General features: G+C 53.5%; 1 protein-coding gene across 4 annotated transcripts; it reads right to left on the bottom strand.

Annotated features, from left to right (window-relative positions):
• INTS15 (integrator complex subunit 15) lies at nt 1-14,007 on the bottom strand. 4 transcript variants are annotated; one of them, XM_060120643.1, is made up of 6 exons: nt 13,506-14,007; nt 12,840-13,061; nt 10,637-10,802; nt 5,527-6,051; nt 4,692-4,731; nt 1-619 (listed from the first exon to the last, which is right to left on the bottom strand). In XM_060120643.1, exons 1-6 carry the CDS (start codon nt 13,695-13,697, stop codon nt 607-609), a joined length of 1,158 nt encoding a protein of 385 aa, XP_059976626.1. In that variant the 5' UTR covers nt 13,698-14,007; the 3' UTR covers nt 1-606. The 4 variants fall into 4 exon arrangements, with proteins under 4 accessions (XP_059976626.1, XP_059976625.1, XP_059976624.1 ...); XM_060120642.1 differs by having other exon boundaries at nt 1-808; nt 13,536-14,007; XM_060120641.1 differs by having other exon boundaries at nt 1-808; nt 13,506-14,006.
• Nucleotides 14,008-15,098: the final 1,091 nt, after the last annotated feature.

The following is a 15,098-nucleotide window of genomic DNA, read 5'->3' as shown; positions in this document are numbered from 1 at the left end:
AGAAAAAATTTATTTGAACATATGGAAGGAAAACTTAGAGACCCCAATAAAACAGAGACGTTCCTTTCCCTACTGATGGGGGCCAGGCTCACAGGTTCCCCTGACCCGTGGGGACCAAGTGCTGGGGGAGAGCTTGCCATGCCGACGGCTCAGCCTTGCGCTCCCGGAGCCATGGGAGTGCCTTGTGTTCCTGGTGGGACACAGCCCGTCCACAAGGAGGGAAGCCAGACACGTGGACTCGCGGACGCTGCTCCTCCACCAGTGCTCCGACGGCACAGGCTCAGGGCGTGTGTCTGCAATGACACCCCAGACCACAGGCTCACAGCCCTGGCAGCTTTTAAAGATGCCCGCATCGCTCCGCAGAGGGCTGGACGTTTCCTTTCATCGATCCTATCTGGACTTTTACGAATGAGACAGGTAGGAGGCGCCTGGACGGCGACGTCGCAGAACTTCCACACCGACCCGCTTCTGTGGTTCTGCAGCGAGGAAGGGCCGCCCGGCTGCCCCCCGAGCCCTCTCCTATGGATCGGTCGTCCTTTCCTGGGAAGGCTTCCTCCAACCAGGCATGGAAGGCACGGTGCCACTCAGCGGTTCGCGGGGGCCAGCCTAGCGGATGGGCCTGAACGGGAAGGTCATGCCTGAGATGAAGGTGTGCCCGGGGTGCGTGGGCAGGGCAGGGTGGGTGGCAGGGTGGGCCGGCACAGCCCCGTAGCCCAGCGGGGGTGTGTGGATGTGAGGGTAGAACCCGGGAGGGAGCGCCGCGTGTGGCGACTGTGGCACGGGGCCCGAGATCACCAGCTGGAGAAGGCTGCAAACACAAGGAGAAGGGTTAGGATGCGCTGGTGCCAACCGTGGCGTCCGCCCGACCCGTGGCGCTATGGGTGGCGGCAGGCTAGGCTGCCGTGGTGGGCCTTGCTCCTGTGCCGGGACAGACACCAAGTTTCCAGGAAGGACGGAGGGTGGCTCGTGGCTGGGTAGCAGCAGGAGGGGGTGACCTGGAGGCAGCGGGATGTATTGACAGACTGGGGCCCGGAGAGGTGAGGGGCCGCAGTGGGAAAAGCCGGGATCCTTCCGGCAGCGACGGGGAGGGCGGGAGGGAGGCTGTAGTCCACGGAAGCTCCGGACACAGCTCGGCATCTGTGGCTTGGGGACCATGCAGGTGGGCACTGGTGTCAGCCTCACCTGTCCACACCTTCGGGGGTTGTGACGGAGGAGCCACAGCAAGAAGGACAGAGGGCCACGCTTCTCCAAGCCGCTCCTAATGACCGAGTCCTAACTGAATTCCGAGCCAAGCCGCACAGAAGGTGGCTTTTCACATGACCCTGACGTCCGGAGTCCTCAGGAATGGCCCCGGCCTGGACCCAGCCCTCACCCACTTTCAGGGCCCCCTCCTGCCCCACGCCCACCCCCAGGAGCCTTAGTCCTCCCCCCACCCAACCCCCTCCCACCCTGGCCTGTGCTCTGCTCTCTGTGGCTCAGCACATCAACAGCCTCCGCCTCCAGGAAGTCCTCCCGCTCCTGAATTCAACGTCGCCTCCTATGCTGGTCCCTTCTGAGACCCCTTGAAGAGCTTCCTCTCGTCAGTCTCATCCTATCTAACGCCACCCTCCCCTCTCAGCACGATCGGCAGAGCGTCCTAACTTTCTCTCCACCTCTAGCTTGTCCGGACTCAGCCTGAAATAACCAACTCCCCCAGTTACGCCCCTTCAGGACAGAGGGCCCCTCCCCAGCCCTGCCCTCCCCCCGGATCCCCTGGCCTCTGTGCTTTGCTCTCCCAGCCTCACCCAGGGCCGTGGCTCCGGCTGGGTCTTGTCTCTAGAGTGTCTACACTGTCCCTCCACATCACCAAACCCCGCCTGCCAGGTCCCGTTCATGCCCACCACTTGCCCCTCAGCTTCCCGGTCCCACGAGGCCGCACCTTCCCTGAATGCTGTCCTGCTTGGCCCAGTGAAAGCCCACCCCGCTGGACCACTTCACCCTTGGGCGACTGACTATGGTCGGCTGCTTCCTGGAGCTCTGAGATGAAGCGGGGGGCGGGCCTAGGTCTTTGGCAGAGTGACCCTCACGCTCTCCCACCCCCCAAGTACAAAGTCTGCTACCCTGGGCCCCCAGGAGGGGCCCAGGCAGTAAACCCAGGTGTGAAGAAAGCTGGTGCCTTTCAGTGGCTTGAAGCTCTTCTGACTCTTTTCACTACGTTTTAATAACTACTACGGTTTAATAACTCTGGGTAAGAAATTCAAGGAAAATAAGCAAACAAATAAGTAAGTCTGGGCTTTCCTGGTGGCGCAGTGGTTGGGAGTCCGCCTGCCGGTGCAGGGGACACGGGTTCGTGCCCCGGTCTGGGAAGATCCCACATGCCGCGGAGCGGCTGGGCCCGTGAGCCATGGCCGCTGAGCCTGCGCGTCCGGAGCCTGTGCTCCGCAACGGGAGAGGCCACAACAGTGAGAGGCCTGTGCACCACAAAAAAAAAAAAAAAAAAAAAAAAAAAAGTAAGTCTAAGGAGGGAATACTGTGGAGGCAAAATGTAGGTCATATGCTCATTTGAACCTGCACACCCTGCCAGAGGGAGAAGGGGTTTCAGGAAGTTTCTGGTCTAGTCCAGAAGACAATTAACACAAAAGGAACAATCAGAAATCAAAGAGGTAGTCCAAGCGACTGTGGGCCACTCTTTCCCCATGTCAGTGTCAGGCTGCCCCCGGGGGACTGGGGCCCAGGGTTGTACCTCGAGGTAGCAGCTACAGGCCCCGGGGGTGGGGTCCCTCCGGGCTGTTAGAAGTTCCAGAGGATTCCCACGGGGACCCCTAGTTATAACACTGGGATGATAAACGATTCATACCCTATCATGATTTTAATGCCCTGAAAACATTAAACGTTAAATAAAAGCTGTGCGCAAAGAAGGAAAAGGTTACAAAGGGATGAGTGCAAGGAGCTGAACAGGTGCCACTTGCACTGACGATGTCCTCAGACGCAGGAGACCTTCTTGGAGGGAAGAAAGGCAAGAAGGAAGGGACGGAGAGAGGGAGACAAAGGCGCAGCGTGGGCTCCCGAGGGCGAGGTGGCCTCTGGACAAGCGGTCCACCCTGCTGATGTCACGTCTCAAGGTGGACCATTCGGTTGCTCCAGAAACCCCCGTTTAACCACCCAGAGGCCTGCCTGGAGCTGCCTGCCCCTCGGAGCCCGACGCCAAGCTCCCGGCCCTCTGGCTGCAGCTCCCCTCCTGTCAGCCCGGGAAGTAGCATCTGGCCCATCTTCTGGCCTCAGGTTAAGCCTCTGCTCAGCCTGCCACACCTGCCCCACTCCCGGGCCCCGGCAGGGCTGGTGGGTCAGGCCCTGGGCGGCTGGGAGCACACACGGTGCCGAGGGGCCCGGTGGGCTTGCTCACCCTCTGTCCGCACTGCCCGCCAGCACCAGCCCTGGAGCCCCACTATCCACCTTAGAAACCAGTGCGACCCTCTGCAGAAAGAACTCGGCTCTCTTCTTTCCTGTAAACCCTGCCCAGGTGCACACAGCAGGGAGCAGGGCAGTTCTGCCTTCAACTATAAACATCTCCTCGCACGGTGGCCACAATGACTGTTTTTCGTGGACACATAATGTTCCATCCTTCTGATGTATCACTACTAACTTACTAAGTATCCCCATGCTATGGGATGGTTAGCTTGTTTCTGACTTCTGCTACTGAGAAGACTGCCTTTGCATGAAACATTTTTGTGCACATAGCTTTTTGCTTCTTAGCTTCAGTGAAATTAATTCGATTAAGAGAAACTCGTTACACAAATAACAGTAAACGTTACAGCAGCTAACACTTCTTAGGTTATTTACATATCAAGTACCATTCTAAGTGTTTTCTATGTTTTTACTCGATTAATCCTCACAAAACTCCTATGACGGGAGCAGGGCGGGGGAGGCAGGGGGACCCGAGGCAGGTCCTATTGTTTTCTTGATTTTATAGAGAAAACAGAGGTAGTGGGCACTTGCCCAGGGTCCTACAGATAGGAGGTAGTAGGGGTGGAATTCTCACCAGAAGCTGCTAGGACCACACAGCTGCTGCTTTTCACCACGATTACCACTGCTTCCCCCCAAATTAGGACAATAACCACCACTTACGGAGAGACGCCCGTGTGCCGTGGACAAAGAACTTTGCAAACACCACCTCATTTAAACCTCACTACAAGCCTGTGAGGCAGGTGAATTGCAGTCCCCATTTTACAAGGGGGGAAACCAAGGCAAAAGAGTCAGCCCCGGCGTCACAGCAAACCACAGACACAACCCCGCTCTGTGCCACCCGAGACCAAGGCGCTGGCCTAACCGACACAGTATTTCCCTAAGGGCTGTGCAATCAATGTCGCCAATAGCGCGCGACATCACCACGACCCACACGCACGCTGACTTAGTGAGCAGTAAAGGCCCCCCGAGTTCGCTCCGGCTTCTTCCTTGACACCCAGAAGGACGGCCACTTTTCTTACCTCGTTGACGGACTCCCTGCTTGAGCTTCCTCTCCTGTGTTACGCTATCACATCCATTCCCCCACTTACTGTCAGGTTCTGGGGGGCCCCTCATTCACAGACGCTGTAGACCCTGCAGACCAGGTCTCCCCAGGAAGCCAGGACAAGGGGTCTGCCCTGCTTTGCACCCCACCACTCCCGCACCCACCCCCGCACCCACCCAACTAGAAGTCTTGGGAGGGTACTTACTTATTATGGGGCAGCCGGGAGCACAGGGTTCTCAGGTCATCTGAAATGAAGGAGACACAGAATTAAGGGACGGCCTGAAGATGATGAGGTGAGAGGTTTGCTTTTGTTCAAGGATGCTAGCAAGACAGTAACAGTCCCTCATGCTCAGCTTCCGAGCATCATTTAGAAGCGGGGCTCTCTTTTTCTTCAATTTTAGCTTTAACACACGCCCTCAACAGAAGACATCACTTAGGAAAGGGGGCAGCTCTACTGGCAATTTGTCAGATGGCTGGGAAAAGGCCCAGAGACAACAGATCAGACGCCCAAGGCTAAGAGCGAGATAAGAGGGAAACCCGTCTCCAGGGACTACTGCATGGGCCTCAGGCAACGTCCGTGAGCCAACAGTCAAAAAGCCAACAGAAGTGTGTCATTAGCATCAGATCATTCTTCTGGGCGAGTTCAAGCACTGAAATGCAGAACTAAGGAGCCCTCTGAACAGGTGATGGGAACGTTTCCTGCACTTAAACAGGTGCATTTCATTGTACGTAAATTATGCCGCAATGGGAAAGAACTGCAGAAAAAGAAAAGATTCCCTAAGAGGAAGGAGATTAAGCCATTATTATCTGTGCTCTGGAGGCATCCCCAGGCCTGGGCAAAACAGCCAGGAGACACCCAGATGCCACGGCCACAGGATTCTACCTGGGCGCGTCCTGCGACTTCTGCCCACCTACCCTGCGTTCACTGAGAGGAAAGAAGTCCTAAAAGCGCAACACAGTCCTTGTCCAGGAGCCCCTATTTTCCTTCCGACGGGTGGTGGTGACCCGCCCCAGGGAGGCCTGGCCAGGCAATCACCCACCTCTCGTGCATAGCAGGGCTCCAGAGGCCATGGCCACCTGCAGAGCCTGTGCCAGCCGGTCCAGGGAGAGCTCAATCTCCTGGGAGGCGTTGAGGGGGTTCAGTTCATCCGCCAATCTGTTGATCTCCTCCACCAGCGGGACCATGTGGTCAAACAGGATGAGCCCCAGGCGGCCGTACAGGTTCTTCTCGGTCAAGTGCACCTGGAGCATCATGAGGACCTGCAGGACGCTGAGGTGGAGCTTTGAGTACAAGAGGTGGGAATCTCTGTCCATCCCCCCCGAGTCCTTGATGACTTTGGCAGTGACGTGGCCATTGGCTAAGGGGGGCTTCTTCTTCCTTTTATGAGCCAGAGGGGCCTTCACACACCAGCGGATCAATCCAGTGAGCGGGGTGAGCTCTAAAAATCCTATGGGGAGATTGGCTGCGATTGGAGTATTTAAAAAAGTGATGAGAATCAACCTCGGGTCCTCAAAAATCCAGTTGACAATCATCTCAAGCAAGTCCAGCGGTGGGATGAGATCGTCTGCAACACAAAGTCAGAAGGGTCTTCAGCCCCACGGACAGGAGACAGGGAAAGACAGACCTTCAAGCTCACAGTACTCATCACCCCACATCCAGGCGACACACCTCTGTCCTCACCTACCCTCTGGCTCCTTTCCTGGAACATCCCCTCCGAGAGGGCTGGGCTCTCATCCGACTTAGGAAAGCCTGGCCATGGTTGGACTCAACACATTAAGCCAACAATTCCCTAGAACTCCATTACGCCTTGTGATCCTATGTGTCAATTTAAATAAAAGTCCACTATCAATGTCCAGAACTACCTCCACCACACTTCATCCCTTCCCTTGTGAGTAGGTTTCATCCCTGTGTTTGGTGTCCCCTCAGTGGTACGGTGACAGCTACGGTGGCCTTCAGGGAGCAGCTCAGAGTCCAGACAATGATCTGTCAGCTGCCAGGAGCCATCCCAGCCTCAAACCTGGAACCTCTAAGCGAGGCCTGGCCTCCTCTGATTCCTGAGATCTAGTACATTCTATGGCAAGACAGAGAACAGTAACTTTAAAAACAAAAGTTGACATTTATTCTGAGTTTATGACGTGCCAGGCACCGGGTTAAGTCCTAACACAGATGAACTCACTTAATCCTCAAACAAACCAACTATTATATAGAGAATGAGGAAACTGAGGCACAGAGATGTTAAATCATTTTCTCCAGACTCATTAAAACTAAGTGGTGGGGGCTTCCCTGGTGGTGCAGTGGTTGAGAGTCCGCCTGCCGATGCAGGGGACACGGGTTTGTGCCCCGGTCCGGGAAGATCCCATATGCCACGGAGTGGCTGGGCCTGTGAGCCATGGCTGCTGAGCCTGCGCGTCCGGAGCCTGTGCTCCGCAACGGGAGAGGCCACAACAGTGAGAGGCCCGAGTATCGCAAAAAAAAAAAAAAACTACGTGGTGGGCCCAGACCTGACCCCAGGTGGCCCAGCTCTTACCACTAGGCTACACCGCCCATCCTGGGGTCAGCGGGTACTGCCCTTAGGCTGTCTGTGTGCGTGGGAGCGGGTCCCCAGCCTCCTGCCTCTGGGGCTGTGCACACCTCAGCTTATGAAGAAGCTGGGGATGACGGAGCCCCTTCCAGGCTACTGAGGTCCAGGGTCAAGCATGAGAAGAGAGAGTCAGGGGCAGAGGGAGCCCGGTGTTGGTGTGAAGCCTCCAACTGCTCTTCCTCGGGAGACACCGGCCTTTCCCCTGGGACTGTCTACTGCTTGGGGGCTGACCCACGCCCTTCCTTTCTGCTACGAAATGACGGTGACAAGAGGGAGTTGTCATCTATGACCTTTACTTGGCAAAATCAACAGTGGTGACCCTGTGTCTGGCCCCTTGACTCCCCGAAACGTTTCTGTCTGGGACACGCCAGTCTCAGGCCCACTCCTCCAGCAACCCAGCCCTTCCCCCGCCCCACACACGTCTAGCTGGGGCATCTCCGGAGCCTGAAGGCGGCATATGCACACATGCTGTGTACACGTGCGCTCGGTGAGTACACGTGAGCGTGTGTACTTGCGCGAATAATCTCCACAACCTTTGTGTGCAGAGACCCAAGTTCCCTGTGACACTGAGGCCAGAGGGTGTTCTGTTCAGTTAGGTGAGCCCCTTCCGTTTCTCAGCTTTGGAGGCACAGACGCCCGTGAGCCACAGCACCGAGAGCAGCGGCAAGCGCCCTGCTGCCAGCGGACTCAGGCCCACCCTCTGGGCCACCACCACGGAGCCAGGGATTTCCGTATCTCCAACCTCATCCAATTGTACATATAAATGCATAGCTCTTTCTGTGTCAATCCTACCTCGACACAGTGGCTTAAAGAAAAGACTGACATGTCAGACTGGCAAATTGACTTAAGAGAAAAATACCACGTCCCATGTCCATCCTAGAACGTTAGCGGTACTTTCTGAACGTTATTTCCTTCTCCACATGTTCACGAATCCATTCCCAACGTTAAGGCCAACTTCTGTCCTTGCTGCCCTGGAATAACCGATGACTTGAAAGAGAAACTACAACGCTGCAAATCTTTCCTATGGGAACACAAAAGACCTAAATACGTTCCTAGCTATTAAGGGCTCTTGAGAAGCCTCTTAAGAGAGCGCCAGGGAAGACTCCACTCCAGCAGCAGGGCGCCCACAAGCCCTGCCACCCACCCCAGCGAGCGGCATGCAGCGACGAAAGCAAAGTATGCGATTACACGCGGGTATGATACACACTTAAACGTTCATGGTAGGTCCATGCGAACTTTCTCAAGAGAACTAAAAAGTCTAACGGCAAGGAAAAAAGTTACAAATAAAAGGAGAATCAAATACAATCAGGGTGCTGGCAGGAGACCGATGCTGGACTGAACAAAAGTGGAGAATGCTGCTAAGGCTTTCCAGCAGCTGGGTTAGCTATTAAACCAGGAGAAGAAAGGTTACCTGCCAGCCCTCTGGGCGGCCAGAGCTGAGGGCAGAGGAGGAACCTGAACTAGAACAGCGGGCTTCGGGTCTGCCTCTGCAGAGAAAGCTGCTCACAAGGGCGAGGCCTGTACCTTCCCCAAATGCAAAGCGAGGGCAGCAGCCCTAGCCAGGGGTCGCAAGGGCTGTGGGGGTCATTCAAGGACACAGATGTAGAAGGACTCAGGGCTTGTCAATCCACGTTCCTTGGAACCCACTCCTGGGGGAGGAAAGTGGGCAGCAGGGCCCAGGGGGTGGGGTCTGAGACCCCTGCCACAATTCAACCAGAGCTGGTCGACTTCTCTTGGTTTTCTTTATTGGGGGTCCAGAGGGCTCTGCTGCTGGACAGGGACGACGGACGTGGGCTTCTCCCAGCTGAAGTCAAATGCCATCTAATGGCCTCCCTGAGGCCCTCTCCTGGTACCTTGCTAAGGAAGTCTCAGAACATCACCCACAGTCCAACAGACACGCTTGCCTCCCAGCACAGGAAGGACACATCACGGCCTGGGTAATATTGTTGCCACAAATGTTTAACTTGAACCTTTCATAAGGAAACAGACAAAACTAAATTGAGGGCTTCCCTGGTGGCACAGTGGTCGGGAGTCTGCCTGCCGATGCAGGGGACGCGGGTTCGTGCCCCGGTCCGGGGGGATCCCACGTGCCGCGGAGCGCCTGGGCCCCTGAGCCATGGGTGAGCCATGGCCGCTGGGCCTGCGCGTCCGGAGCCTGTGCTCTGCGGTGGGAGAGGCCGCGGTGGTGAGAGGCCCGCATACCGCAAAAAAAAAAAAAACTAAATTGAGGGACATTTTGCAAAACAACAGGGCTGAGCTCTCAAAAAATGTCAGTATCAGAGATTTTTTTAAAGGCTGGGAACTGTTTTATTTTATTTTTTTAAACATCTTTATTGGAGTATAATTGCTTTACAAAGGTGTGTTAGTTCCTGCTGTATAACAAAGTCAATTAGCTATACATGTACATATATCCCCATATCTCATCACTCTTGCATCCCCTCCCACCTTCCCTATCCCACCCCTCTAGGTGGTCACAAAGCACCGAGCTGATCTCCCTGTGCTATGCGGCTGCTTCCCACTAGCTATCTATTTTACATTTGGTAGTGCCTATACGTCCATGCCACTCTCTCACTTCGTCCCAGCTTACCCTTCCCCCTCCCTGTGTCCTCAATTCCATTCTCTACGTCTGTGTGGGAACTATTTTAAAAGGACCAAAGTGACATAACAACTATGTATGAGCCTTGACTGGATCCCGAATTCTCCTGGTCCCTCAAAAGGGGGGAAAAAGGCTATAAAAGACATTATTCAGACAATCAAGGAAATCTGAACAACAGCTATATATGAGATAAAAGTATTCTGTCAGTATTTAATTTCTTACATGTGATAATGATATCATGTTTGTGTAAGGGAATGTTCTTGTTCTTAGATACACATTTAAGTACTTGGTACCTGACACTGGCAACAAACTCAAGGGTTCAGGAAAAAAATACTTGTGAGTGTGTATGTGGAGAGAAGGGGAAAGAAAGAGAGAGCAAAAGGAAAAGAGAAAAAAAAGAATATATGGCAAATGTTAGTAACTGGTGAACCTCGGTGAGAGATACACAAACCTTTGTTGTAATATTCTTGCAGCTTTCCTGAAGTTTTGCAATTTTTCAAAATAAAAAGTTGGGAATAAAAAAGCAAGTCATGGGGACTTCCCCGGTGGCCCACTGGTTAGGATGCTGTGCTTCCAATGCAGGGACCACGGGTTCAGTCCCTGCTTGGGGAACTAAGACCACACATGCTGAGTGGTGTGTTCCCCAACCGCCACCCCCCCCCCAAAAAAGCAGGTCATGTCTGGGGAGAAAGCCACATCTGTCCCAGACACCAGACCCTTGCTTATTAGCTGTCTGCCACCTGGACCATTCTGAGTCAGGCAAATGGGACTCGCTAAGGAAAGTTCCTTGTTAGCAAATTCCAGAGGCGCAGGTGGCCCATCCCTTTAGCTTTCAGCCTGAAATAAAATACACATTTCAGAGAGAAAAAAAAAAAAAGCAAAAAAGGCCATCCGCTGGCTGGGTGTTCAGTGTAAATACAACTAGCAATCGGCCGAAGCCTCTTTAAGGGTAACAATCTGCTTAAAGTTTACCTGACGACAGGTCATACAGCGCGGTGACTGAGGTTATGAACTGGCAGCAGAAGCGAGGGCTGGCACTGAATATCTGCTTCAGCGTCTGAACGGATCCCGGCACCAGACAGCAATAGTCATCCACGAGGGCCCTGGCTAACCGCACACAGTAGACCACAGGCGTCCGCTGGAAAGAAGCCACAGTCCATGTAACTACAGGTGTCGTGAGCCAGGAGACTAGCAACTATGTACACATGGTGAAAATCGGAACTGGCAGAACCCCTTCCAAGAGGGGAAGACGACGTTAACAGCTTACTTTGAAGCAGAGGTTGGCAAATGAAAGCCCACAGACCAAATCCACCCTGCCACCTCTTTTTGTAAATAAAGTTTTATTGAAACACAGCCCTGCTCACGTGTTTGCTATTGCCTCAGGCTGCTCCTGCACTACAAGGGCACAGCTGAGCAGGGGTGACAGAGATCATATGACCCGAGGGACTTCCCTGTGGTGGTCCAGTGGTTAAGACTCCACGCTCCCAGTACAGGGGGCCCGGGTTCGATCCCTGGTCAGGGAACTAGATCCTGCATGCCACAGCTAAAGATCCCGCACGTGGCAACAAAGATCCCGCATGCAGCAACTAAGACCCGGAGCAGCCAAATAAATAAATATTAAAAAAAAAAGAGAGAGAGAGATTATATGACCCAAAAAGCCTAAAATGTTTACTATCTTGCCCTTTACATGAAAGGCCTGCCGACCTTTGACGTTTACTTCAGAAAAAATCATTCCTGACTTCAAGTGAGGAAACGACAATCTTTGTAACCCTACAGGTGAGACTCCAAAGGTAAAAATTAACAGTTGGTACCACTTTGATGTGACTTAGGAGAGTCTGTGAACTATCACATGATTTAGCGCAGTACTTTCTCAAATTTTCCTACAATCCTTTCCTATTACGAATTCCATTAATACTTTTGAACCCTACATCACCACCCTCCCGTCTTTTTCCTTCCCAGTCAGTTGCCCATCTGTAGCCACATTTAACCGTTGTTCGGGATGCTACAGTTTCAGGGCTACAACACGGCCTGCAGGGCAAACTGCAAGGAGGCATCAGGCCAGATTGTTCATTCACGCACCAAACCAGCCATCTCCACCCTTTCCTCTGGAGGAAGCTGCAGCCCTACACCCCAGTGTGGCAAACCCTGACCCAAGCCACAAGACCCTTTCCTGTTGTTAACATCTGCTTTCACTTTGCCAAAATGCCAGCGCAACAGCACCATGAGAGATAAATGGAAAATTATATGATGAATTTCAAGATGCTAAACTTGACTTCATCAGGTTGTCAAGGGATAGAGATAATCTTGACATTAAATACAACACACAAGATTTAGTCAGGTGTCCCAGAAATCAGAATGGTGGCCATTAAGGTATAGATTCCCTTGAGATTTACCTGTGTATCACAAAGAACAAAATATATTTTTACTAGCCAAATTTTAAAGATAAATAAGATCACAGGAAAAACATTTAAATAAATTGAAAAAAGCCCAAATGATGTCAAGTCTTTGGGAATGAAGCAGGTTTGAAAAACTGAATGTAGTGAATTTTGTTAGATTAGCTGAGGATCATGTTAATCAAAAATTTGAGTTAATAATTACTGTAAGTGGATTATGAATTTTTCAACAACTCTGAGTAACAAAAGAGCAAAACAGATCTTCCAAAAAACTATCTAACACGAAGTCTACTACGAAAATACTTTTTTTTTTTTTTTTAAAGCTATTTAAAAACACTATAGAAGGCTCCTATGTCCATATCCATTAGAAGAGCCATCAGCTTTGAAATGGCACCCTGGAACAACTCCTATGTTTACTGATCTAACTGTATAAAAAACAAGCAAACGTTGTCACAGTTTGACACATAGTGACCTTTAAAAAAAAAAGAATCCAATCTTTGAGACTGCATGCATAGCTGTTTTCAAAATCCTACCTTATTGTTTTCAACTAAGAAAAATGATTTTTCACTTATTCTGAAGATGGAGCCTTCATTCACCGTTACAAACTACTGTTTTCTCAAGAATGGTGATCACCTGTATATACAGGTGTGGGGTATCAGCATACAGGGCAGAAACATCAAGGAGATAACATGTGGAAAATACCCCTCCAGAAATTAAATTAAACTTCCTGACACAAAACACCTCTTCAGAGACTCTCAGAGACGCTATCTCTAGAGACGTACCTGGAGCCAGGAGGCTGCACACTCCAACACTGGGATTCGACACACAGCCACTGCCATGGAGACCAGCTTTCCCAACAAGCTCATTCGGCTGTCATCGGCTTTGTTCCCTTGGGGGCTGAAAAGGGATGAGAAAATAATCTGCCGGACAGAGTCCTTGGTTTGCTCCTGGAAATAACTGCACATGATTTCAAGGAGTTGGAGCTCCTGAAGTGAATTCAATCTCTGTAAAACAAATCCAGGAGAAGCGATGAGAAATTCAGCCTATTAATTTCACACAGTGAGAAAACAGAAAACACTGGTTACACCAGGGAACTTTTCACCTCCCTAAAGCCCGGGTCCCACGGAGTAGAACTCTCTACTGTTAATCTCAAGAAATACCATTCTACGTCATTATGCATCACCCTAGGGGGCTCAGGATGACCTACAGCGGTTTGAGATTCTCGGTAACAGGACTTTAAAGTCTCTTCCTTTAACACCATTGAGACATGGTTGTCACAAGCCCCGCAAAACGGGCATTTTGGCTGCTGCTGAAGGAGCAAGGCCAAGGGCGAGGACGGAGACCCCGATCCGAAGAGCGTTTGGGGTCTGGCCGACGCTTGTCACCGAGAAGGAAAAAGGAACCGGAGTTTACTTATCGGGGACGCGGCAGCCGGACGCCCGGCGCACCTTGGGCTGCGCGCCGCGCTCCTTGGGCACCTGGAACACGAACTCCTCGAGCAGCTCCACAGGGCCCTTGTCCACGATGGGCAGCGGCGCGCTCTGCAACTGGCTGCTGAAGTAGATGTCCAGGTGGTACAGCACCTCCTTGGCGGCGCTGAGCGCGTCGCGGCGCAGGAGCGAGTGGCGGATGTCGCTCATGGTGCCACCTCTGCGGCCGGGGCGCCGGGAGCGCGGCGGGACTTCCGCCCCGGGCCCCGCGGACGCGCCCGCCGCTGCCGAGACAAAGAGGCCGCGAGTCGGCCTCCGCCCGCCGGCCCTGGGTCAGGGCCGCGGCGCCCGCCCGCTCCCCGCTCCCCGTTCGGGCCCGCTCAGGGGGCCACCGCCGCCGCCGGCGGCCAGCGGGCGCCCCGGGTGTGCGACTCCGGCACCACCAAGATCCCTGGGAACCCGATGCCGCGGAGTCGAAAGGCGGCAGATGCCGAGCGCGGCAACGGCGGCCCGCAAGGGCCAAGCGCAGGCGGTGGCGAGGGCCCGCCCCCTGAGGGCGCCCCCTGGCGGCTTGGCCCGCGGGAGCGGCAGGGCCCCGCCCCTGAACCCCGCCCCTGGGCCCCGCGCCCGCCGAGCGGGTCCCGAGAGGCCGAGCTGGGGGCCACATACACCAGAGAACGCACTCTAGGTCTTGTGCGCGCCCCCCAGCCCCGCAAGGCCCGCCCGGATCTCCCCTTGCTTTCTCTGCGCGGCGTTCAAAGCCTACACATGTGATTTCATGGAGCTTTTCCAAGGATAGGGTTGTGGTGCAGGGCCGTGGCTCAGGCCCCAGCCGTTCATCTTTAACGTTATATCTAGTCTGAACTCGGGGCTGCGACGACAAATGATGCCTGCCTACCTGCGAGTCCCTATTCCCCAGCCCCCTCCAGATGGGCCCCGCCTAGCCTGGGAGGGCCATAGGAATCAGGTCTCCTGCGCCTGACCTCTAAGACCTCAAAACCTCAAAACCCTCAGCACTTTCTGTGAATTCCTTTTTCTGCATTCATCTCTCTGCAATGAATGAACAGCGGGGTTAGCCTGGGATTTTAAAAACGGCAGAAATGACTTGAATGTGGCCACAAGAGGCCGGTGGAGGGCAGGCCAGAGGCCACAGGAATGAGCCTTCTGTAAAAGGTCCATATTGGCCTGAGGGTGGGCCTAGGAGAGGATGCTGGTGTGGTCAAGGAGATGAAAAAAGCCAAGGTCTTTCCCAGGGAAAGATGGAAAGGACATTAAAGAGGGTGCAGCTGGGACAACTTCAAGTCACGGAGACCCTCCTGCATATCAGGGGACACAGCCATAAGGCCCCTCCTGTCCAGGAGCCCAGTGGGAGACCAAGGTCAACTGGAACCTCTGGGAATTCACCTTTGAGCCCCTTGGCACCAGGACTTCAGAGATGCTCCACTCCAGCCGGCTGAATGAACAGAGGATGAGCAAGGGGTATTTCTGCCCCAGGGTTTATTAGCATCGCACCTGGCAAGGCTTAGGCACTCAGTAAACACTAGTTTTCCCTTCCCTTCCTTAGCTACTGAGAACCAATTCATAAACACAGCGGAAACCGGGAAAAAAGAA

Source organism: Mesoplodon densirostris, chromosome 16, assembly GCF_025265405.1.
Source record: "Mesoplodon densirostris isolate mMesDen1 chromosome 16, mMesDen1 primary haplotype, whole genome shotgun sequence".
NCBI classification, from domain to species: domain Eukaryota; kingdom Metazoa; phylum Chordata; class Mammalia; order Artiodactyla; family Ziphiidae; genus Mesoplodon; species Mesoplodon densirostris.
This window is presented reverse-complemented; position numbering and strand designations above follow the sequence as displayed.

What these genes read in the sequence shown, in the direction of transcription:
- INTS15 (XM_060120641.1), bottom strand. Translation starts at nt 13,697, where the DNA reads ATGAGCGACATCCGCCACTCGCTCCTGCGCCGCGACGCGCTCAGCGCC. An exon ending in AGCCCTGCTATGCACGAGAG is followed by an intron (nt 4,732 to 5,526) that starts GTGGGTGATTGC and finishes CCTTCATTTCAG; the next exon opens with ATGACCTGAGAACCCTGTGC. An exon ending in TCCCGGCTGCCCCATAATAA is followed by an intron (nt 809 to 4,691) that starts GTAAGTACCCTC and finishes TTGTGTTTGCAG; the next exon opens with CCTTCTCCAGCTGGTGATCT.